The 27,552-nt window shown below is 25.1% G+C and overlaps 1 protein-coding gene across 1 annotated transcript; it reads left to right on the top strand.

Annotated features, from left to right (window-relative positions):
- Nucleotides 1–469: 469 nt before the first annotated feature.
- On the top strand, nt 470–17,317 carry LOC145835507 (mitochondrial import receptor subunit TOM70-like). The gene is made up of 14 exons (XM_082943147.1): nt 470–612; nt 4,559–4,664; nt 5,225–5,398; nt 6,143–6,269; nt 6,969–7,078; nt 7,855–7,970; nt 8,260–8,366; nt 8,535–8,677; nt 10,825–10,959; nt 14,268–14,380; nt 15,048–15,159; nt 15,597–15,694; nt 15,998–16,120; nt 16,615–17,317. Exons 1-14 carry the CDS (start codon nt 470–472, stop codon nt 16,775–16,777), a joined length of 1,770 nt encoding a protein of 589 aa, XP_082799273.1. The 3' UTR covers nt 16,778–17,317.
- The last annotated feature ends 10,235 nt before the right edge of the window (nt 17,318–27,552 follow it).

Raw genomic sequence — 27,552 nt, forward strand, 5'->3', positions numbered from 1 at the left:
AATTGTAAAGATCTAAATCTAAGGGATACAGAGAGGTGCCTATAAAATACAGTTTTGTTTTAATGGTAAACATTGGCGGAAATGGATTTAAAAAGATTGCCTACCATTTTTGACTAAAATTATTACATGATTAACTAGAAAATATACATACAATTGGTTCAAAAGTTTTTTATTTAATTTGTTATTATTTTAAATTTAGCTTGTAATAGTGTTCTAAAGTAAATAGTGTGCAGCTCAATTACCAAAAGATCTTTCTCTACATCAATCCATTAACCATAGTTCACATTTTCTTTCTTTTATTCAACTAAACCTTCTTACAAAATTTGACTAATAAATAAGCTTATACATAACAATATAGCTTTATATTTCTGGTTTCAAAATTGAAAAACAACAAAATCCAATGCTTATCAATATTAATTTATAGTTTTAATAAATTGAAAATACAATTTTTAATTTCAGCTGTTTAATCATGAATAAGTTTGCTGCTCTGACTAAACTCAATCTGGGAACGGACGAGAGACCATTGCCAGCATGGAAGCTAGCCTTGATGGTCGGCCTTCCGTTAGGACTTGTATCAGCTGGAGCTTACCTCTACATTGCTAACAGTAAAAAGTTTGTGTAAAACAGTTTATTTTTTAGATTTATTGTGCATAATTTTGTTTGTTTGCAAGCATGTTATTGTTTTTATAAGTTAGTTGCATTAACTTTTCAAGTTTTAAATTCTATAACAAATTTGGATATTGAATAAAAAAGGTAAAATATCATTTTATTTTTACAAGTTTTAATATTTTTAGTTATTTTAGCTGCTTTTACTTATTGTTTTATCTGTAAACCTAGAATAGTTCAAATTAACCTTTTTTAAATATTAAAATAGTGTAAATAACCAAAATATACAAGCAAAGAACATAAGAATAAAAATGTGAATAACTATAGTTTATTTGTTGTCAAAGAAAAAAAAAGATTTTTTTCAAATCTTATCAATTCACTAAAACATAATTTATGATTATTATTAGTAATGTAGAATGTAGTCGTTTTATAATTTTTTGTATAACTTAACACTGAAAAGGGTGGCCTTATTTATTTTCTTAGTTTTCAATTTCACATTTTTCTTAGAAAAAAAAAAGGTGAAAGTTCTAACATTTTAATTTATAAAAGTAAGCACTTCCAAAAATATTATGTGTTTTGTTATCATCTTTTATGATTAATTTTATATTTGTAGATTTAAAACATATACTTTTTGAATTAAAAATAATTTTGAATAAACCAATTAAAAAGTTATTTATTTATAAGGAGGATATAAGTTTCTTATGTTTAGTTAGAAAACAAAAAAGTTGATTTTTTTTGTCAAAAAAGTTTGAGCTTGAAATACTTATTTTTTGTTGTTAAAAAAGAATTATTTACAATATATATATTTTTTATATATGTATAAAATTTGTAGTGAATCCAACTCCACACTTGAATAATGCTCAAATTATATACAGTTGTTTTCTTTACAATAATTAAGGGCATAGGGGAGTACATTTTTTTCTTTAAAAAATAGACATTAGCACTTATTTGTAAGCTTAGAGTTTATCCTATAAGATACTTTTTATATTTAAAAAAATTGGTTGACTTTTGAGATACAACCAGTTTTGTAAAAAAATCTAAAACATCAGTAAGAAATCAAAAATTTTAAAGGCTGATTTTCTTTGATTTAAAAAAAAATCACTAAAAATCTATCTTCTCCTTCATTTTTTATGCTATTAATCTCAGATATCAGGAAACGCTCCTTGTATTAATAGAAAAAATCCTATTATGATGATAAAAAAAATTATGATCATAAAAATAAAAAAATATTTATAATTTTTACAAATTTTCAAAAAATTATACAATAGGTTTATTATTTAATTAAGATTAAACTGAAAAGTATAAGAAAAATTGCTTAAAAACTGAGGGAGAAGATATATTTTTAATGATTTTTTTTGCCATTTTTACTTTGCCGTTCTATAAGGATCCTATTCAACTTTCCAGCTTTTCTCCACCGATCTCAAAAACTAGTCTTAAACATGAAAAAATGGTAAAAAGCATCTGTTAGCTAAATTTAAGATCGTTAAAATATAGTCAACATTTAAAATAAAATGGCAACTCCCCTATGCCCTAAAATTATATTTTTTGTATTGATCCAAAAGTTACCCAAGTTGCTTGCTAAATATTTTAAGTAAAACTTTATAATAATGTTTCCTTTAGTATATCTTAAGCATTAAGATTTAATTAGCAAAAAAAAAAAATAATTTTGATTCATTATATAATATCACTGAACTTTAGACTTATAATCTTAGAAAATTTGATACTTACAAAAAAATTGTCAAATATTTTTTTATCAATTAATTATTATTATTTTATAGTTGTTTCTAAGTATTTAAGGAACGTTTTCTGAATATTTTAAACTTTTAGCTCAAAAAGTTTAAAAAGTAAATATATTTTTACTGAATTTTGAAATCATTGAGAAAATTAACAAAAAAAGTTGTGGTCCAATTTTTTTTAATGAAAATTTATAACAACAATCAGTATATGTTAAAGTTTGATATAAACTTTCATACTTCATATAAACTTTCTGGAGTTTACACTACAAGATTCTCATTTGAGAGCCAATGTTTATTTCCATAAAAGTTGTTTAACCTCCCTATGGTCTTATAAATAATAAAAACATAAATGTAAATGACCATTCAAATGCCATTTGTTGTTTAGATATTTTTTCCTAATAAGAACAACGTTTTTATCATCATTAAAATTTATATCAAAGTTTTGTTAATGATGGTTTATTAATTCTATATGCATGATATAAATATGTATTATATTGATATTAATTATGTTATAAAAATTTATAAGTTTTGGTTTGTTCAAAAAATTTAGTATATTCTGTTATAAGTTATTTTTTAATAAGATTTGTAAAATGTTCTTATTTATCTGCTGTTTGTTAGAAATATGAACACATTTGTTTGTTAAGAGTTATTTTTGATTTTCATATTCCACCATCAGAAATTTTACTTGTAATAAAATTTTTGTATGCGTGCTTTTATAAAGAATAAAGTTTTAAAACCAAAAAGACTGTTTGTTGTACTCTTGTTTGTATTATTGGTATTTTTCATTGTAATTTTAAATAATTCTTAACGTGATATTATATATATATATAATTTTTAATTAAATTTAAATAAAATACATTTTGAGACAAACTATAACAAAAATGTTTTATAAAAATTAAGTTTTTGTAAATTAATTCTTTCAAAAAATATTATTTTAATTACATAATTTTATGTTGAACTTAGCTTATATTTTGTAATAGACTGTTTGTTCGTTAGATAATTTGTATGTTAGTTTTTATAATTTTAGTTACATTAAGCTCAAAAAATCATACTTGGATAGATATTAAAATTATGGTAAAGCTAAATGTATGAAATAAAAAAACAGTGTTGATTAAGTAAACAGTAAATAAGAGATATCTATTTGATCAACTCACAAATATTAATAGATTTAAATAAACAAGTGTCAAATCAAACACCTGCAAAAACTAATTGTTCAAACATCTATAGATAAATTTAATCGTATTTAAGAAAGTCAAATTATTTTAATGTATCATATCAGGTAGTGCTCTTTCTTAAATACTTATAGGTTTTTGCGTGTACATATAACAATTTTTATTTTTGTTAAATTACAAAACATATAAGTTAAAACAAATAAAGAGTCTTCAAAAAGTCTTTTTTTTTATATTCTGTTAAAATTGAAATATTTGTTTTTGTTTAACACAGGGTTGTCACTTTACCTGGAAAAACCTGGAACTTGACAATTTAGGCAAATAAAATCTGGAATTTCAAATAATATTTACATGTTAAGTAGCAAAGTTCCGATTTGACACAAAAAATTTATCATATAAACATTTTTTTTGTCATCATCAAATTTTTTTAGTTAAAAAAAAACATTTAAAATAGCTTTAAAGTATCATTTTAATGTTGTTGTACTATTTAACACAATATTTTACTATAAACTTAATTTTAAAGTAAATTTAGACCTAAAAAGGTGTACTTTTAAAAACCTGGAAGATATTTTGAAAACATTGAGAAAATTTTCTCAAAAACCAGTTACAACCCTGTTAACATTTAGAAATAAATATATTGTTTTAATTTACTTCTATAATTGTTATACTTTGCTAAATTAACTATTAATATAAATCTTGTAGTTCAATAAGTATTGTAAAAATTTTAATTTAGTATTGAAGTTTCAGTATAAATTTTTTTGTACTTAACTAAAACTATTTAACTTGTAAGTGAAAAGCTGTAACTTTTTTTGTGCATTTTCATATGTTTGTGTTTTTAAAATACACTATAGTTCAGCAATGGGATAGAAGAAGAGAAAGTTTTTAAATATAATAATTGTAGTTTTTGTGTATATTTTCATATATTATTTTTATGTCAACAGTTTAATCGACGATTGTTACTTTAGCTAACACTGTTTCACCTAAAAGGATCTTCAGTGTATTATTTTAATGTCTATTTATATCAAACAAACTTAATATTTGCAACAGCAATAAGAAAGAAGTTGAAGTGGAGAGGGACGACCCAGAAGGACAGTCAGCTCAGGAAGACAACACGAATGAAGAGGTTGCACTGGGTAAAGAAGCTGAAGTTGAAGTGAGTGGTTTTTATATAGTATTTTTTAAGTGTAAATAGTTAATTAAAGTTATTAAGTATTAACAAAAATATTATAATTACCTATAAAAGCTAAAACTAAATTTTGCATGCATGAGTTTTTGTAGCATTATATTTTTGAATTTATTTGTTTAAGTAACCTGAAATTGAAGTAAACTACTTTTAATTTTAAAGTTTAAAGCATAAATGGTCAAGTTGAGCTTTGTTCTTTTTTTATAGTTAAATAAAAAAAATAGATTTTTTTTAAAGTTAATACTATGCATTTTATTTATGGTTGACTTATACCAACTTTATGACTAATTATTAATTACAAATATGCTTAAAAATGTTATAATTAGTATACTAATTGATAAATGTTTGCTTATTTTAAATGCAATGCAGAACAATTTTCCTTTTTTTTCTGTTTGTAAAAACAATTTTGCCTAGTTAAATAAAGCTCAAAATATTTTTATCAACTTAAAATAAAAAACTATTAGTAATTAAAGATGATTGAAAAGTATGACAAGTGTTAGTATTTTTATACATCAAATTACTTAACACAGAATCTCAAGGAACAGTGCCTCAAGCTAAAGAATCAGGGAAACAAGCTGTTCAAAAAAGAGAAATATTCCGAGGCGCTGTTGAAATATGATGAAGCGATTGCAGTTTGCCCAGAGAGCCTTCCCAAGGACAAGGCCACGTGTCACCAAAACAAGGCTGCCGCACTGGAGAAACAAGTAAGATTTTTATTGAATACAATAAAATGCTGTTTATGATAATTTATGTCATGAATATAATTAAATTTATGTTTATGTTTCGTAAACAGATTATTCTGTTATGATTATGTCACATTTTTTATATTATTTTTTTGTTATTCATAAAAAAAGTATATTGTAAAGGAATTTAATATTAAAATGTCATTTGAGAAAACAAACATTTTTTTGACTTTTAGATAAATTTTTTCGAAAAATATACACAAGACTCAAGTTTCAGAAAATATATATTTCATGCTTACTTCATCATTTGTTTACCAAGCAATAAAAATAAAGTTTAAGCTACTAAAATTAAACTTTACATATATTTTTATTTATGTTTTTTCTAAAGTTGAAGTTAGTTAGTTAATTAAGTGAGACCTTGACTTAAATTGATATCAAGGAATGTTTTTTACAGCTGCTACTTAAAGTATAGACATACATTGATATTGTTTTAGGCTTGAAATATTTTAGATAGGCTTAATTTAATTTCAAATATATTTAACATGAGTGGCACAAGTACTTATTAGTATTTATCAAAAAGTAGTAACTGCTACATGAATACTTTTCAAACTTAATTTACTTAACAAAATAAATTTTTGAAACAATGTTGGCCTTAGAGTACAGTAACTTAAAAATGAGTGTCAATACTAACCAAACACTCAACATATAACTTTTAACTTTCAACAAATATTTTTAACTAAACACTCAACATATTACATTTTACAGGAAAACTGGCCAGGAGTCATACTGGAATGCACAGAAGCCACCAAATTGCATCCTCGCTACACGAAAGCTTTCCTGAGGAGGTCGAAAGCTCACGACAAGTTGAACAACCTGGAGCAGGCGCTCGAAGGTTTGTTTATTAAATAAAAAACTTTTTGATAATTTTATTGTTACAAAATTTGTTATAAGATTGGTAGTGAAATAATTAGTAACTTTATTACTGTGTATATATAATCCTATCAGGATACTCTTGATTAAATCTAAATATAGTTTAATTATAGATTTTAGTATAAAATCTGTTGTATAATGTGGTGATGTTTTAAATAAGTTAGTTTAATACAACTCAAGATCATTATGTTAGTACTGGTTATTATTTAAGAATGGTGCTGAATATCTTATGAAAGTGTAATTTTGTTACAAATATAACTTTAAAACTTTAAAAGTTTAACTTGAAAATTGACATGTGTTGATTAAATTCAGATTTCAGACAAGCAAAAGTATTTTACCAACTGTTAAACACGTATGATAATGCTGTTTTTGATATATGTTTATTAAAGCTTAACTATTTAATGTACATATCTAAAAACTTAACTGATAATTTTTTTATAACTTTTGTATTTAATCAATAAAAGTTTAAGATACAGCAATTTTTAGCATGTTTAAAACCTTAAGTGTGCTTTGTTTTCTACAATCAGCACAATCAAATTGTTGTAAAAGTTCTGTAAGCATCTAATATTCTCTTTTATCCCACTTTGTTTTGTAGACGTTTCAAAAATACTATACATTTACATTTTATATGAACAATTAAACTGTATACTTATATTTACAGACATCACATATGTGTGCATGCTGGAAAAGTTTAAAAGCTCCGCCAACATGATGTTCGCCGATAGTATTTTGAAGAAGATCGGCTTCACCAAGTCCGCATCCAGATTCATTGTGAGTTTTTTTATTTGTACTTTGGTTGTTCTACCAGCTGAGCTGTTTTCAAGTTTTGCTGGTAATATTTTATCAAATTTGTACTTTGGTTATTATAAATGTTGAGCTGATTTCAAGTTTTGCTGGTGATGTTTTATCTATAAGCATATAAATTTATCCTGTGTGACTGTAAGAAAATAATTTAAGTAGTGTGTGAAATTTAAAACATGTTTTTGTGCAAGTTTATGTACATAATTTTTTTTGAGATGTGTTAAAAATAGTTACAACTTCAAACTTATGCTTTTCGAAATAAATTCATCTATTGTAGTAGAATATTTTAGAAGTTATTTTATAGTTTGTAAGTAGATATCTTTGTCACATTAACAAACTTAAACTATTTTATACATATTATAACGCAAATTTTTATATATAAGAAAAGTAAAGTTAAGAGTTGTCAAGTTTGTAAAAATGTGTTATACAATTAAAGTGGTACATTTTTCGTGCAATAAATATTTTATACTTCTTCTATGAATAAATTATAATATGACAAAACTTCATAACGTCGTGAGTGTTACATACGTTGCACAAGTTTAATACATTTCAAATTAAGAAACTGTTTATTAATCTTATTATTTATAAATAAATTTGGTAGCAAAAAAAAAAAAGAAAAAAAAAAGAAAAAAATAAAATTTCAATACGATTGTTTAAAGTGGATGTGTATTAATATAAGTGAATTATGCCTTTTACCATTTTTAATTTTTATAATAAAAGTTGTAAATTATATTATATTCTTACAGTCCCGTGGTTTGTTCCTGCCATCCAAGATCTTTCTGAAGACTTACTTTCAAACCTTTAGCCGCGACCCAAACATGGTGCCATTAACAGATGAGGAGAAAGCCATGGCCGAATCTAGGTTTGTGTAAATTGACTAACAATATGCATTTTTCTTTTTAATTTAGCAAATACTTTAATTATACAGTACTATCATGTTTTTTTGTGTTATCATTTTGCTCCGGATAATTAAAATGATTGATAAACTAAAAAGGTTCTTAAAAATTAAAATTCTAATTATATAACAACTGTGGATATACAATCTTTACTTTCAATGATTATTTTAACACTTATACCAGTTTCGTAAGCAAAACATTACCACTTTCAACTCTATAAGTTGTTTTTCAACTCTATAAATCTTATTTTAACAGTGGGTACGTGCGAGCCCGTATCGCCTACAACGAGTTCCGCATTGAAGACTTGTTTGCAGAGTGCGAGGATGAAATTGAAGTTTTCCACAAGTTCGAAAACAACGAAAGTTTGTTGCGTTTGATTGCTAAAGCTAATAGTTTCAGAACATAACTTCGACCCCCTAAGTTGAATTAAGATTATATTAAATTTAAGTTTTTGTAATTTTAAAACATAAATTTATACTTTAAAACTTAAATAATGATACAAATAATTTTACATATAAATTTCTTAATAGTTGAAGACGCGTGCCTGATGGACCGGATGTTCAAAGCGTTATTGCTGAGGGGTACATTTTACCTCATCTGTTGCAAGAATAATCAAGCTCTTGTTGATTTCGACAGGATCATAAAGCATGAAAAGGACATCACCAATAAACAGGTGAGTGTTTTCATATGAAATAATTCCTTTTAACTTATTTATCAGTGTGCTTTTGTTTTTGCTTTAAAGCTAAAGCAGCTGAATATAGTACAACTTTTATAGTTTAATATTTTGGTATAATAATTCTATTGAACATATTTAATCGTGTGTAAAGTAGAACATCCCTTTTGAAAATTTAAGTTACAAAATGTTATCAACAAAGTTTAAAACTCTTAAATTTTAGAATTTTTATGCTAGTATAGGACAAAAGACATAAAAATTTTATCTCAATTTTTAAAGTTCCTTTATACTAAATTAAAAATGTAAAGCGCTTTAAAAGTATCAATCTTGCAATCTTAGTTTTTTATAAACAAAGTTTAACAAGGGTTAAAGCTTATTGGTATAATTAATTTATGTTTAGTTTATCTAACTTAACACGTTTTCATACACATATCAACTTTTCTTAATTTAGTCATCAAACTTATTCAAAGCTAAAGTTTAAATAAATAAAATGTTTGATAAAAATAAAATAATTAGTGAATTAAAGCTAATAAAAAAAAAATAATTAATTAACACTTCACTTAATCATGAAACTGTAAATAAAATAATGCATAGTTATTCCAAGTTCAAATAATAAATTTGTATTTGTGTTCAAAAAACGCTTAAAGCTATCTATATTTTTATGTATGAAAAATTGTATTTAAAAAATAACTTTACCTCGTTTGAGTATTTACGTATATATTGTGTATGTGTTACAGTATTGTATTTTGTTTTTTAAACAATACATGTTCTTTCTATGCTTAACATTATAAATTTGTCAATTTTAGTTTTGTAAAACTTACAAAAAACTATTTATAGTACAAACATGTTAGTCGTAAAAAGAAACTTGTTTAAACATTAAATATTTATACAACTTATGCTTAAAAATTTTTTAATTAGTAGTGGTAAAAGTCATTTAACAAAAAAATAAATTTCATATATAGATAAAGTAATAAAATAATTAAAAAAATAAATAACTATCTTTATTCTGTCTTAGAAAAGCATGCAAATAATTGCAAATCTAATTACCTTTTCAAAACTGTTTAAAATAAAACAAATCTTGTTTTCTGTTAGTTCATTGTTATATTTTAATTTAGCTTAAACTAGAATTGCTTATTGAATATTACTTAAAAAATTACATTATTCATGATAATCAACAAAACCAAAATCTTTTAAATTGGTAAATTAAGAAAACGTTTTACTTGAAACTGAAAAATAAAATTTTAAAATTAATAAGTTTTATATTTAATTCTTATTGCCATTTCTAATCTATATGATTAGTTTGATTAAAATTTTAGAATATTTTAAATGTCTTGTTTTTAATTAAATCTCTTTTAGTCTTATGTATTTTATTAGTTAAAAAGTATTAAAATATACAAAAAAAAAAAAAACTTCCAAAAGACTTTCTGTTTTAATAATAAAATTTAAACTAATTACATTCTAGTTTGGTTTTAAGTGTATGCATTAATATTTTTTTTGCAAATTCATTAAAACAATAGCATCTATGATAAATGAGGTATTAAAGATTTACATCATTCTAAAACTGCCAAATTTTATCAACAGGAAATATCATACATTATTAAGCATTATTTATTGACTAAGTATGACCTTGTAAAATTTGTTCATGATTAAAAAATAGCTTTTCAATATAAAGTTACATTTTTTTGAAGGCAAAAAAATAAATTTTAATTTAACAGTAGTGCACATTTTTTTGATCATTTTTAAACATGTTCATTGTACAATGCACATTATAAAATATAGTTTATTTATTATAAACCTGGTAACAAGTCGTTAAAAAAATAATTTGAATTACTCTATGCTTGAATTTATGTTTAAAAAGCAACAAATTCTATAAATTCTAATAACTTTATAACACTGATTGAAACATGTGCTTTCATGATAATCAATTATTATTATTATGAAAATTATGCAAGCTCGTTACTATGTTTTTAGTTTTGTAGTACTTTGCAAATACACTATAAGTTTATACTGAGAAGTTAAACCTCAAACAGGTCGTTAGAACAATGATTAGAATTAATCTTAACACTTAAACTTGTGTTTTAAAAGCAACAAGTTCTATACATTCTAGTAAGTTTATAGTTAAACTTACACATATATTATTCCAACAGATTCTAGTTAACGCGCTGATCAAGAGGGCTTGCATGAGGATGTCAGCCGAACAGTTCACAACCGCGCTCGATGATTTCAACAAGGCTATAAAGATTGACCCAGAAAATATTGACATCTACCATAACAGGGCACAGGTTGGTATTATTTGTTTTTTTGTAAAGTTTTGTAGTGGAATTGTTTATGATTGTAGCGGTAAAAAATGTATGTTGTTAAGTTTGTTATATTTTCATTGCTAATTTAAATTATAAAACAATTTTTATTTAAAAAAATATCTTTAAATTACAAAGCGTAACAATGGTAAAATTCATTTGTATCAATATTTAAAGTTTTTATAGTAAATTTGTTTTTGATAATAATGATTAAAATGTATGTTGTTACGTTTGTTATAGTTTTGTTTTTATTACTAGTTGTACTTTTTTAATTTTTAATTTTTATAAAAAAAAAAAATTAACAAAAAAATCTTTAGTAAAAAGGACTATATATGCCTGGCTAAAAATGTAATATATAGTTGCAAAATTATATGTTTTTAGCTATCATCGCTTGTATAATTAATAAATGTTTATTTATTGCATATAGCTTCAAGCTATAAATTGTATTCTATTATGCAACCGCGGCTGTATTGTTTATTTTTCAAAAGTTGCATTTTTAAGTAAATTTGAAAAATACTTACTTTTAATAATTTTATCATTACCTAATTTAATTGTAAAAACACAAAAAGGTTTTTTTTATACAACATTGAAAATAGATCTACATATATAGATATTGTTGTTTTAATTTTCTCGTTTTAAAATTAGCCTCATTTTAATAGATTATTTAAAAAGTTAAGTAAAGTTTATTTTGAACTTAATTTTTAAACTTCTTTTAAGAAAACATTTATTATTTGCTACAAGCTATATTAAGTTATAAAATAAAATTACAATAAATAGTTAGTTGATTTAAAAATATAAGCGTTGTAAAAATAACTTTTTTTTTAAATATATTTTATATAAATATACTAGTTCAAAATCGGCTCAACTTTTTTTACATTACAACAATCTTTAAGTTTTAAAGTCTAGCAATGTTTCTTAGTCTAATGACAATTATTTTTATTGAATGTTCAAACAGTTTGTTCATGAAAATAAAGCAGTTATAGGTAAAACTAACTTACAGAAACGTAATATTTTATTGTTAACATAAGTTTAAAGTTTGTTGTACTTTAAGTATTTTTATTATCAGCTTTTTGAATATTTAAAAAGTTATTTCCTTCTTTGTTTGTCCAACCAATAATTTTCCCTTTCTTTGAAACTGTAACTGCTTTCTTTTGACCTATCAGACATAGCTTTATAATGTTTGTTTTTAGCTTTTCTTGCTGTTTCAGTATCCAAATCATAAACACAGTCATTTTGCAATTGGTTGTTTAGTGATTGGTTATAGTAGATATTACTGTTTCTAGATGTGCTAGTTTCAATCAAGCTTTCTGACTTTTTGCTGCTGACTTCGTCGAAATCCTCTAAAATGACGTCGCATTTTTGCACCAACTCTCTAAACCTTTCCATCAAGATTTCCTGGTTTTTATTTTTCTGAGCTGATTTCATCTCTATTTTTCTTGAAATTTTACTGTTTTGTCTTGATAGACTTTCCTTTATTTTTTTATTCTTGTTATTGTTTTTTGTTTCTTTGGTTTTGTCAAAACTTTCCTGACCAAAACATAAACTGGTTAGTTTTTCTACTAAACCATTATGCTTCACGCTAGGTTTCATTTCCGAATTCCCGCTTAAAACAGTATTTTGTGAAAGGGTTTTGATAAAATGTTGATACCAAGGGCTTTTATACTGAGAAGTTTCACTTTTAGTTAAAATGTTTTTATTGGGCTTAAATTTTCTATCATCACTGTTTGTTTGTGTCTCACTAAATTCACACGAGGACAGCAACTTCATCAAATTATCTTTTATCTCTCCAAAAGACAACTTACTCAAGCTAAGTTCTTTATCTGTGCTTTCAGAAACTGAAAATTGCTCAAAAAAATTGCCTATTTTGTCATCAGAGAGCCTAGATCTATTAGGCTTGAACTTTTTTACTAAAGAGCTTATATCAGATTGCGTTGTTTCCGAATTGATTTTTTTAGAAATGTGTTTTTTCTTTTTTTTACGTTTTTCAGCATCTGTTTTAGCTTTTAAAAGCTGCACTACTTCTTCATTAAGTACATTTTTGTAGTTTTCTAGTTTTTCCACTTCTCTATTGAGTCTTTTCTGTTCCAGTTCATGCGAGCTAGGTGCACTTTTTTCCTCGGCTTCAAAAATACATTCTTCCTTCTCAAGTTCTTTTTTCCTTAAAAGCTGATTAATTTCTTCATTTAATTTGTTTTTAAAGTTTTTTAGTTTTTTAACTTCCTTTTTAAGTCTTTCTTTTTCTAATTCTTGCAGATTTGGTTCAGCTTTATCTTCAGGTTCTTGATTGTATTCTTCTATTGTACAATCTTTTTCATTTATACAATTATTCCTTTTGTTTTTGTGCAATACAGTATCACTTAGCTTGACAAAGTCCTCAAACGAAGGGGGGCAAGTGGTGATTTCGTATTCTGCATGTGAAGAGTTGATGAAGTCGTTCACATCTTCAGATATCAGCAGCACTTGCTTTGAAATTCTGTTGATTTTATCGCAGAGCTGTTCCTCATTCATTTTTACAAACCATTTTAGTGTTTTTAGTAGTTCATTTGTTGTTCTATGAAATTTTTACTGTTTTTTAATTTTTAGTTTTAGTAGCTAATGGCAACAACTTATAAAGAATTGTAAGATTTTAGAAATAAAATTTTTACACATTAACAAATGTACTTTTATGAATTAATACAATTATTTAATAGTTATATATGTATATACAGATATATAATTCTGCAAATAATCTAAAAGTTTTTTCAGATTTTATTTTTGTAATCACAGTCAACAATTAATTGCACTACAAATAATAAACATTAACTAATTAAATTTTCAGCTAAATGTTATTATTTTGTAACTTTTTTTTTTAAAATTATTTTACCTTAAAAAAAGAATATATATCTATATAAACTACTTTAACAGAATATTGTGTAATTAATAAAAAAATAATAATCTAAATTTTATTATTTAGTGTTTTATAAAAAAATTATTATGTTAGTTTATTATATTTATAACTAAATATATGTAAACTTTAGTTTAAACTTTTAACTTTTTTGAAATTTTTCCAAATAACTTAAAGTTAAATTTAATATTTATTTCTAATTAAACTCTTCATAAAAACTAACATAATTTTAAATATATATTTTTGTATTTGCTAATATTTTTTATAAAATAACATTTTATAGCAGCTTTTTTAAAAAAATATTAAGAGTTTGATCCTAACTTATTATATTCACCAACATATAATTGAACAATATATTTACAAATAAAGTAGAAAAAATTAAAAATCTCAATATTAACTATTTTTTTAGTACTACATAATGATGAACCAACCAGATAATGCCTGTGCTGATTTTGACCGCTGCATAGAGATTGATGAGTCTTTTACACTTGCAAGTGCTCAGAAAACCTACACTAAGTACAGGTAAAGTTTTATGTTAAAATTTTTATTTCTTTCGCAGAACCTAAACATAAAAAAAAACTTAAAGTTTAGCTGAAAAACAAAGACTATATTTAACTGTAATATTGGAATTTAAAATAAAACTTAATTTACTGGATTTTTTTTCAAAATAAGCAATGGTAAGAGTGTTATTTAAAAAGTTGTAGTATTTATTGATATTTATCTTTGAAAATAATTACTCATAAAGTGTCTATAAAACTATTTCAAAAGATTTGTTAATATTTGCATTCCAATAAAATATTTCAAACTTAAACAAACATTTAAAGTAAACATAATTGCTTAATTTCTCCTTTGATTGTTGTATCTTCATATAATTTTTTTTATTTCGTTTTATAACCATTTATAAATTATTTTCTACATTTTAGAAGTTATTTCAAGTAAAAGTGTGTTCTGATTTCAATAATTTTCTTTAAATTTTTATAATAATAGTTTAAAGTAAATTAGTTTACAAAAAACTGTTTAATTTGTTTTAAACTTTTATTTCATACTGAAAAACTAATCACATATAGTCTTTTGTTACTTAGATTTTATAATTAACATTTCACAAAGTTATTTACAATTTATTTCACAACTTCACAAACGTGCAAAGTAACTAAAACAGCTTCTTGCATGTTTATTTTGAATATTTCAGAATTTCTTACACGAACGGCCTGGTGACTGAGACGGAGAAGAGTTACGCAGATTTCGAACAGTTGATCGAAAAATATCCGGATTGTAGCGAGGCTTATGGACTACTTGCACAAGTAAATGAGATTATTTAAATAAAATTATAACTTTTTATAAGATGTTTATGTATCTGTAAGTCCTTTAATATAAAAAACTTAATATTTTAATTATTTTTTTTCTGTTTGAGTTTTGAAAGTAAATAAATGAATTTCAAACAATAAATCTATAGCATACAAATGTTATTATTTTTTTACATAAATTATTATTCATGATAAGCTTATTTGAGTTTTATTAGACTTTAATTGAATCTCACGAAAGATTTCAAAATATCGAACCATAGGTACAATTCTTTGTTTATTTGTTTTGTTCTGTACACTAAGTTTTGGACTAATTAAAAAATACAATTAAATGAAATATCAAAGCAAATTTTGAAAGATCAAAACAAAGGTAGTTAAAAACAACTTAAATTTAATATTGATTCATTATTTAGATTTTAAACTGTTTTCATTTGCAGGCCGAAGCTGATCGTAAGAATTATCAGAGAGCTGATGATCTTTTCGCGTTGGCCCTTGAGAAAGATCCGACTCAAATAAGTCTGCATGTGCATAGGGGGTTAGTGAATGTTTTTTATCTTAGTTGCTTTGATTTGTTTTTATTTTAAGTGTTTTGCAGCAACAATAATTAGTCGTAAAATCAAAGATAAATTTAGATTTAAAAAAGTATTTAAAGGTTTTAAATTTCATTATTTTGAGTCGGACTGTGAACATTCAAAATTTAATGTGAACATTAAGAATGATGATTCAATGAAGAGATACTTTAAGTAATTTTAGATAAATTATAAACTTTTATCCCAATTTTATCGATTACATGTAATCATATTAGTTTATATTAATTTTTAATCTTTCCCACACACAGTGTACTGATGATGCAATGGAAGGAAGATTACGAGCAGGCTAAAGTGATCATCAAGAGAGCTCTCGAAGTGGATGCATCTTGTGATTTCGCTCACGAGATGCTAGCTACTATCGCCACTCATCAGTTAGTTTATATTGATAATAAGATTATAAAGTTTTTGGTTAATTAGAAATAATTAGTAAACAAAATGTACAGCAGTTTCTGGTTAAATTAAAGTTGAACTAATGATAAAAAGCTTTTCAAGACGTTTAGTGAATTGTACAAAAAAAGCCAATTTTTTAAGTTTATTGAGCTGTCAAAAGTTTATATAAACAATTATGACAAGGATTTACTTAGACTTTATAAATTTATATTTCAAATTCAAGTTGATGTTATTAGTTAGTAAGCTGCTCTCTTACTTTAACTTGTATAATATTTTCAACTTATTTTTCCTTATTACCTAACAGAAACAAGTAATAATTTATTAAATATCTGTTAGTGCAATATAGAAGTAAATTACAAAAGTATTAACTTTTTATTGCACTTATAAATCCTAGTAATAATATAAAAAATCCCTTTAAAAAACACTAAATTGTGCATGTAAAAGCAAGTAATTATCTATAAATTCCCCTCAACAGAAACAACCCTGACCTGGCGTCCCACCATTTCAACCTGGCCGTCCAAGGGGCCAGGACCGAGCCGGAGATGGCCCACCTGTTCGCACTGAAGGCCGCGGCCGATGCGCAGAACAGCATCCGGGTCAAGTACGGCGTCTACGTGCCCCAGCCCCAGCAGTTGTAAATCGGGGGAAATCCCGTGTTCGAGCCCCAACAGTTGTAATTTGGGAAAATTCCCGCGAAAGCAACTTGTGTGATTTCTATGTGGGTTTGTTATGTGCGTGATATTATGTGCTACTAGATTAATTTACACCTTGGTTTATAAGAAGTTAAAACTGTAAATATAGTTTGTCTCATGATCTGAAAATTAAAACATAGGTTTGATTGTTTTTACAAATTAAAAAAATAGTTTGTGGTTATCTAGTTTGTATACATTTGTTGATATCTAAATTTTATTGTCTAGTACAAATTTTTTAACATTAAAGTCTAAAGTATGTGTTTGGATTATTTTAGGAAAAACAAATAACGATTTTTAAATTGTTTTAAATAAACAGTTATTATTAATGTATGTTATTGTCAGGTTAACATTTTATTTGTATCAATGTTTTAAAGCATTTTTACCAACCCTTTGACTTAAGTGTAAAATTGAATGTAAAATATCACTACAGTATCTTGTACATATGTTTTTTTTTAATAAGACATGTTTGTAAATGCAAATTTTAATTATGCTAGCTGACTAAATTTTTAATTTAATTTTTTTTATTGAAAAATAAATAACTAAGTAGTAAAAAAATAGATTAAAGCCATTTTACTAAAGTGCCGTAATAAAAGTATTTCATATTTATAAACTATTTGTCATGTCATTGATGGTTATGTTTGTGTGATATTTTATTATTTACTATGTCATTTTAGTTCAAAATACTTTTTTTTTTTTGAAAAGAAATTATCATCTTTTAGAATAAAGTATAATGTTATGTACACGTATTTTCTACGATATATATTTATGATGTTATGGATTTTTTATCTTCATTCTTTAAATGTTAAAGCTTATTCAAAATTTAAAGCTTAAATGGTGATAAAATAAATTGCAGTATTTATTGTTTTACTAATTTTGTGTATACTTCTATAACCTGAAATTAACATAAAGTTTTGTATAGTTATATATTAAAAAACAAATACGTAAAAATAACTTAACAAGCTTTAAAAATTGCTTTTTCTAACATCCAAACTTAATAAATTATGTCAAACATACATAGCATTTGTTAGCGAATAGTGTTAGATATACGTTAGTAGTCTGATAGTTTCTGCAATAATTTCTTTTATTTTCGTTATGAAATTTCTCGTTGATTATGTTTTAGTTTCTTTAGTAATTTAGCTTTCTTATTTATAGCCTTTTTTTTAATGAGTTTTCGACCAATAATTTTGTTTAAGGCTCTGCTTATAGCTTTTTATTTGTTTTACTTAATTAGTTTTGTTAATAAACTCTTATCAGTTGTTTTGTGTTGTTTGAATTTTCTAATGAATACTTTTGTAAGATAACAAAAAAGTCAAAATAAATTATTAAAAAAATAGTTTCCTGAGTAAAAAAATATTATTTTCAATTGATTTCACAACTTTTTTAGAGTAATATTTTAACAGTTAACATTTATTTACATAGTAAAAAATAATTTTATTAAAATTAACAATTAAGTTAAAATTTCATAAAATAACGTGCAGAACAGAATGGTTTTCAGGTTTCTAGTACTTAAACTTAATAAAGTATTTAGTTTATATCTTTTTAAAATGCAGTACTGTCTTGAGTTACTATTTAAAAACAAAGTGGTATGACTAATAGTAAACGCTAAAAAGAAATTATTATAATGATGACTACTATAAAATGTCAGTAAAAAAATTACTTCTAAAACTTTATTAATTTTTAGAAGCTGTCGAAGTTTAAAATTAGTTATTAAAAATAAGTTTGAGTCTACGTTTTAGAAGTGACTATTACATAATTTTAAAAACCGATAAATGTTTTAGTTTTTGTCTTAGACCGGGGTTCCGCCAAACAATATCGCCTCTTTTATATACCCCAAATTTCTCAATACCCCAAAAGTATTAAGTATTGCCCATTACTACAAAAGTTTACTAAGGTGTACAGTATCATCCCTTTAGAAAACCTGTCTATAAATGGACAATACCTAGTAAGTCGGCATAAAAGTAAATGGGTAATTAACTAGTAGAGGGGCGATTCTTAGTAGAGGGAATAATTAAATTGTAGTCATAGGAGGCGATTATAAAAAGGAGTTTTAAATGTTATTGGCTTAGACCCGCCGAAAGATTTTGCTACATCTATAATATAAATTTACTATCTAGGGAAAATCCCTAACATACGACTAATTCCGGGGTCACCAGCCCATAAGCAGTGGGTAAATTTTATTTGTAAAAGTTTCTTGCGGGCTGCACTGTATAGAAAAAAAGACCTCGTGCGTACAGTATTTTAAAATAATTTTGGTAACAGAATAAGGTATTAATTTAGATTAAAATAATTAAGTGACAAAATGAGCAATAATAGAGTAGTAGTAAAGAGTAGATGTCAAATGAAGAGCCTAAGTGTATTTGTTTTTCTCACACCAAAACGTGTTTTTTAAAGCTTATTTTTATTTGAAAATCCCTTACGTAGCTTTCCGGTTGCTAAACTTAATAATCACAAAAAACACACACTAGTCTTAAATACTGTCGCTGCATGTGTAATAAGTTCAAACACTAACAATATTGAATATAACGGTAACAGATTTAAACAAAAGAAAACACTTTGTTTACAAAATTTAATGAAAATGTGTAAAATTTTTCTTCCCTAGCTTCAATTTTTATAAGTAAAATAAATTCTATACAAGTTTAGGGTTACAAAAAAGTAAGGAAAAATGACAAAACTCAGGAAAGAATAAGGGTTTGCAAAAAAAGACCGGAAAATTGATTTAAACATGCTCTTAATAAGAAAGCTTAAATCACTAAAAGCTGCACTTTGCTAATGTTATTTTTTAAAAATCTTTACTCTTGCAATTCTTCATTCTCTAGGGTCTTAATTAAACAATTTTACCTGGCAAAATAACTGTTGTTTTAACCTGTAAAAAATGATATTGAAACTTCAAGCCTATTGTTATGTATTATTCGATGGGTTTTTACTAAAACTAGATTTTGAAAAGTCAGAATACCTTGTTGAGTTCAATCTGAGCAACCCTGCAAGTTGCATAAACCTTAATACGACACTTATATTGTATTTATAAAAATCAATTTAAACAGCAACTACTGATGTTAAAACGATATCTCTTTTAAAAAGAAAGATATTTTTTGGTTTCTACTTATAATAGGTAGTTATAAAAACAATTTTTTTAGTCATATAAAATTAGGGGTCAGCGAACTTCGGTCCTTAAAGGGTAAATATGCGGCCTGTGAGTATGATTTTTTGATAATCGGAATGTGACCCACGAAAACTAAATCTGGTCTGCTAAATAAATTTTGAAATTTATCCTAGAATATTCTCGGTTTTGAAATGAAGAGTAAAATAGACACATTTCAACTAAAACTACAGCTTTAGAAAAAACGTAATGGTTCAGTGACGAGAAACGAAAAATATAACAAAAAAACATCAAAATAATTTCAGCTTGTTTTCATTTTAGAAATAAAAGGAAAATTTAGTTTTAAAGTTATAACTTTTAAAATCAAGTTGTCTAAACTAAAAGATAATTATAACACATTTACTACCAAAAACAAAAATTTAAAACCTTTCATTAAACATGTAATAACGTTTTCAATATATACATATACAATTAAAAATAAACAGCTGATTTCTTAAAAAACTAATAAAATTTCCTTTTTATATAAACAAAAACACTATATTGTAACTTTATTTGAATATAGACAATTTTTTTTAACATAAAATACATCTGTTAGAATTAAATATACTTAAACTTTTATAAAAATTCTACGAATTAAAATAGTTATAAAGTTTAAAGGTGATTTGTATGCATAAAAAAAGTTTCTAGGTTGTTAATCACAAATAAAAACTGTGCTTATTTTCTGTTGTAAATGACTAAAATTGTCTAATGTTTTTGTAGTAAACTAATAGTACAAAAACAGGTAGGCCGTTAATGTGCAAATTTAGCAAGCTTTAATTCTTTAATTTGTTATTTCTTTTTTTTTCTAGTTTCAACCAAAAGTTGCATCTTCTAATTTTATCTAACACATGAGTTCCAAGACTATCAGCTTCGCTTTAGAATAATTTCGTTTTCTAAATAACTACTAGATTTAGTAGTAAATATTAATTTAGAAGTAAAATGTGGGTCGACAACGTATGGTCCGTAAGCATAATTTTTGTAGTTTTTAGATAACATGTCTTAAGAAAAAATTGAAACAAAAGTAAAATGAAAAGAAATGTTTTTAGGTGTGCTCTTAGTTAGGTTATTGGATTAAAATAAGGCTTCATTAATGACTATTTCATTGAAATTGTATCTTTTAAAAAAGTTTTTTTAATTTGTTAATACAATTTGGTGAATCAAGGATCTTTTTGGTAAGTCTAGCCCGTTAAAAAGTTACCTACTTTTAAGCTTAAATACAGATACATAAGCAAACATCTAACGAATGTCTCAATGTGTGCACAAAATTTTGATGTTTTTGAAACTGTCGTAGATTCAAAACCTTCAATTTAAAAATACCATTACATTTAATTATTTATATTATAATCAAAAGTGAATTTTGACAGTTTAAAGAAAGTTAGACAAAAGTAAAAGGCTACTACACCAGTTGAATATTAAATACTTAATCAAGTTTTTGTTGTTTTGAATATTATAACATGCTAGCTGTAGTATATTTTGTAAATCATTTGAAATAAAAGTTGCAGTTTTGGTTTAAAGCTTTTTTTAAGTTTTACTTAAAAGAAAGTTTATAAAATATATTTTTTGAAAATTTTGTACTTTTATAACTTTTTGTAATTTTTTAAAAGATTTCTTTCTCTACTACTGATGAAGTAACTGAGTATTTTTAAAGGGTATAGGTAAGTTTATAATTGCACGGTAAGAGAAAAGTTTCATAGTTTTTTACCTAAGAAAATTGTATAACTAGAAATTTATTAATTTAATTCAAGTACACATTTGTAATGCTTAGTATAAGATACTTGTTCTTAATTATTTTCTTTCAAGTTTAGATTTTCAAGCACAGTTGTAGTAATTATGCAAAAGTAAATAATTTAATGAGTTTTTTGATATGTAATAAATAAGTTTCCGTAAAGCCTACCAAAATGACCACACGTCTTAATTCAAGTTTTATTAGTTATTTAAATTAGCTATACGTAGTATACTTAAACCTTACTTAACTAGCACAACAGGTTAAATATCAATCGAAATCAAGCACACAAAAAAAAAGACAATTATTCTGCAAAAAATTTAAAGTGGAGTACTGATAATATAATTTTTTTTTAACATCAGGTATAAAGCATTGAAACACAAAATTAAAATATAGTCATAGCAGTATTAATATAAAAAAACGCTTTAACTCCTACTTAGAGTTTTTATACAACTATTTTGCCCAGGTTTTACTATACTTCAGTATTACTATTTTACTATACTTCAGTACACATAGAGTTATTCAACAGAAGAAACACAATAGGTGAATTTATAGTCTTAACAGTCTTAATATGTTTTTTGGTCGTTTTTGTAACATGACAAAATTTTAAATTTAAAATTTTGATTGTTAATTTTTGTAACAAGTTATAAATTTTGTTGTCAGTTTCTACGTTTCCTTAAATTAAGAAAAAAATCTTCAAAAGTTTATTAAGATAATACAGTTAGTTAGTACTTTTGCTTGGGATAAATTTAAAATAAACCGGCTAAGTATCATTAATCTCAATTGATTAGTACGTACTATTTTTTCTAATTTTAGATTATAAAGATTTCCTTAAAACAAGCTGCTACCATCAATACTAATAAAAGTGTTAAACCTCTAAATACTTTTTCTTTTAGGTGTTTAGCTAAATTAGTGCTAAAAACTTGTAAATAAAAACCGATTTTCCAAAAATTATTATAAGTATTCTCTTTTAAGCTTACTATTAAAAAAATTTTCTTGCCAGTATAACAGTTCTCATCTTTAAACTAACCAAATTAGATTGTTATAAGTAGTTATTTAACTAAAACTTTACATGAACTTTAAGTTTTTAAACTATTATTGTAATTTTAAATAAATTAAAATATATACATGTATATAAAAATAATTAGATTTATTGTTCTATTCAAAATCTCACAGTTAGAGTTATCCAACGAAGAATTAATTTAAACCGTACCCGCTGAAGATTTAAAAAACAATATTTGGTTTTAAACAGTAGTATGTTCTGTTTTTATGGAATGTACTTTTCTAAATAAAATATTTAAAAGCCCTTTAAGTGGGCTCTGTGGAAAGTGTTTAAGTTTATTTAACCACATATATTCTATATATATATATATATACAAATTTTTAAAATTACATTAAGTTAAATATACAAAAGCTTATAAATAGCTAACTATGTATTTTAAAACATTAACTAAGGTTTAGCAATAAGATGCAATAAAAAAAGTAAAAAATTACTTTCATATACATCTTAAACTCGAGCAATAAGAGAGAATTTATTGTTTTATTAATAAATTTATTTACAAATATAAAAACATTGTAAAACAAGTTTGCCAAAAATGAGTTACACAAATGAGTTACAAAGTTCTACAGTCTCTTTAGCTCATTGGTATCAAAACAATTCTTTTTAAAAATAAAAAAAGTATAAGACATAAAAAAATCTATCAAATTATTTGAAGTTAATAAAAATAACTAAAATAAAATTAATTCATTATTAACTTCACACGAAGAAGTTAATGATGAATTATAGTAAGCTCTGTGCTTTAAAATAAAACTAAACGTGAATAATATTTAACAGAAAAATTACAAAAAAACTAATTTACATAGCATTATTAAGCTGCAAACGAAAAATATAAATAAAATACTTACTATATAATTAAAGTATTTAAAGTATTTGAATTTAGTATGTAATTTAAAATAAAAGTTCAGGATATATCTTGTTTTCACACTAGTTTTGAAAAAAAGACATCATAACATAAAACATATTAAGTTAAGTTCTGCTTTCAAACATATAAAAAATACAATGAGTTTATATACGACATAATATCACAAAATGAATTTTAGCTTATTGTAAAAAGATAGTTTTAAAATCAAAAGATAGAATAAGTTCTTTAAAAATTTTGTAAACTCAATATTCAAAATAATATTAACTTCAAAAGAAGACATTAACAAGGATTAAAAAATAATAAACTATAAGCTCTTAAACGAAATCAAACTCATGTTTTTAACCATAAAAAAGTTTAAATTAAAATTTTACCTATAAATTTATCAAAAGCAAATTACTAAAGTGTTTATTCAAACTATTTCCTTCCGTTTCTCTTCCCGCGCACCTCACCCTCCAGCCTGCCTCTCTTGTTGAAAGAAAGCAGGCGGCGGAGGGCGAGTGGGACTTTCTTGCTTTTAACTTCTGTAGCTTTGAGTACTTTTGCTTCACTTGAGCTCGGTTCGTCGGAAGTGTCTTTTGCATTTGGCTCACCGAGTGAAAGGAATGTTTTGCTTGATTTCTCTCTTTCCTTGCTTGGTTCACCGGTTATAATAGTGGTTGCCGTAGAGTTTTGAAGCCTGGTAAAAGTTTTTTATAAATAAGACATTATTAAATTTTTGCATTATTAGTTGAATAAACAAAATTTTTAATCTAATCAAGTATAAACTAAACGAATTTTTTTTTTTTAAATAAATATTTTAGTTTTATAACAGTATTTAAATGTAAAAGCATTAAGTTTAGACTGTGTTTAAATGTAAAAAACAGCCATCAAATGTTTTAGTTTTATTCCATGTTTAAAACTTTATGAACTAAAATTGTACATACTTCGCATCCTTCAAGCTACGTAGCTCCTGACTGTTTTCTTTGTTGGAAGAGAACTCTTTAGTACTTGTTACACTGGTTGTCCTTGAGTTTAGAAAACGTTATTTTTCAAAATGACAATTTTAAAGTTTTAGCAGTTTTATTCGAAAAAATAATACAAGCTTTTATAAGCAGTTATAAACTTAAGTTAAAGCTTTTATAAAAAAATAAAAACTTAATTTTTTGTAATAATATTTTAATATATAGATTCTCATATGATCTAAAAATTAGAGATATAAAATATTTTAGCATATTTAAGTTTATTTAGTACTTTGAAAATTCGAGCTACACTTACTTTGCACTCTCTTTGTGGCTCGACGCAGTTTTTTCTACTTGACTTGAAGTTGATTGTCCGGAACCATTTGGATGGTCCTCGTCCATAACATTTTCACTGTACGCATTTGGGCTTAGTTGAACGTTTTCTTTTTGACTTTGAACTTGTTCACCATCACTCGAATTTTCTCTTACATCACTCACAGAACTATCTGTTGCCTGGCTAAAATAAAAGCATGTTAAAAAAACAGTTCAATAAAAATGTTACAGCAACATTAGAATGTTTGTGTGCGATACTTGACGTTTTTAAACTACACAAAATGATTATTTGAAAAGTTTTACAGACTCATTAGTAGTCATTTTAAAATCAAAGAGATGCTAAAAATATTTTTTTTTCAAATACTTAGTTTTAAAACTTTGAAATGCTAGGCTCTTGTTCAAAATTTAAAATTAGAATAATTTTTTAGCCTAGTTGTTTGTTAATTAAGTCTTGTAATATAACAAATATACATTTAAACTAAAGCTTTTTTATAATAGTTAAGATTTAGCATTTTTTTACAGTATTTTAAACTATGTATTGAAGTTTTGCATTTAAATCTAAATAAGCAACTTAAAATATCTTAATTATGACTTAGAGTGTTTTACTATTTTAAAAAGTGACATTTCACATACTTCGCATTCTTCACACTGTTTTCCTTGTCGCTTGAACGGTGTTCCTCTAATTGACTTGAAGTTGGTTGACCGCAACCATTCGAATGGTCCTCGTCTAGAAAACTTTTATGATGCGCATGTGGATTTGGTTGAACGTTTTCATTTTCAATAACTTCACTGGAATGTTTTCTAACTTCATTCATAGAACGACGCGTTGCATGGCTAAAACAAAAACAATAAAAAAAATAGTTGAATTAAAGTTGTTACAATAACATTTAAATGTTTGTATGCAAAATTTGGGTATTTTACGTTTTTAAAATATACAAAAAAAAATTTCAAGAGTTTAAAGACCCTTTAGTAGTCATTTTCAAAACAAACAAAGGCTCAAAACTTTTGCTTTAAATACTTAATTTAAAAATTCCAAAATTTTAGGCCTTTGTTCAAAAACTTAAACTAGAAGTAATTTTCAGGCTGATTATTTTTTAAGTAATTCCTTTACTATAACAAATATGCGTTTAAACTAAGGTTTTTTACAATAGTTAAGACTTAGAACTTTTATACTGCAATTTAACTTAAGGAAGTTTTGTTTTAAAATCTAAAAAAATAAACTAAAATTATCTCATTTATGACTTAAAGTTGTTTACTATTTTAAAAAGTAATATTTTACACACTTTGCATCCTTTACGCTGTTTTCCTTGTGGCTTGAACCATCTTCTTTTAGTTGACTTGAAGTTGGTTGACCGGAACCATCCGTATAGTCCTCGTCCATAAAACTTTCATGATTCGCATGTGGATTTGGTTGAACGTTTTCATTTTCAATAACTTCACTGGAATGTTTTCCAACTTCATTCATAGAACGACGCTTTGTGTAGCTAAAATAAAGCATATTAAAAAATAGTTGAATATAAAAAAAAAAAAACATTTAAGTGTTTGTAAGAAAACTGAGGTATTTTATATTTTAGAAATAAAAAAACAATAATTTTAAATGTTTTACAGACCCTTTAGTAGTCTTTCTTAAAACAAACAAAGGCTCAAATCATTTGCTTTAAATTTTAAATTTCAAAATGCCTGAATGTTGGGCACTTGTTCAAAAGGTAAAAGCTAGAGCTAATTTTCACCTTAACTATTTTTCAAGTAATTCTTTTAATATAACAAACATATGTTTAAACTAAGGTTTCTTATAATATTTTAGATTTAGCACTTTCTAATAGTATTTTAAGTTATTTAAGTTTTTTCTTAACTATAAAAATCAAATAAAAATATCTTAGTTAAAAAGTAAAATAGTTTACTATTTTCAAAAGTAATACTCTACACACTTTGCATCCTTCACACTGTTTTCCTTGTGGCTTGAACCATCTTCTTTTAGTTGACTTGAAGTTGGTTGACCGCAACCATCCGTATAGTCTTCGTCCATAAAAGTTTCACGACACGCTTGTGGGGCTAGTTGAACGTTTTCTTTTTGATTTTCACCAACTTCACCGGAGTTTTCACCAATATCATTCATAGAACGACGCGTTGCATGGCTAAAACGGAAGCATGTTAAAAAATAATTGATTGAAAATTGTTACAACAACGGTAGATAATTTTTATGCAAAACTTCGTTGTTATACGTTTTCAAGCTGTTTTGTTAAGATTGCAAGCTTATTGTCATACGCATGACACAGGAATGAATCTGAACTACTTAAACTCATACTCACATAAAGAAGAAAAAACATTATAAATATACATAGTTTAAAGTCAGAAAGCACAACTTTAATTATTCAAAGACTAACATAAAAACTAAACAACAACAACCTTTGGCCAACACTTGGGCTGTACGGTCCATAAGGGATTTCTTCACATTGGCTGAATGGGATCTCATCTGCCAGCCATATATGATTATTAGTAACATTTTCAACTCGATTTACGGCCGGGCAGGTAATTGCATTATCCGAGTAGCCAGCGGGATTATCAGTAGGTAAACCCTGTATCTCCTTTGAACCGGCGCTGGTTTCCGAAAACCTTGTGCTTAATTTTAACAGTCCTGGTCAGATAGTATGAAAATAAAGAGGCAACAA

The sequence above is a fragment of the Thalia democratica genome, chromosome 1, assembly GCF_965202585.1.
Source record: "Thalia democratica chromosome 1, ktThaDemo2.hap1.1, whole genome shotgun sequence".
In the NCBI taxonomy this organism is placed as follows: Eukaryota; Metazoa; Chordata; class Thaliacea; order Salpida; family Salpidae; genus Thalia; species Thalia democratica.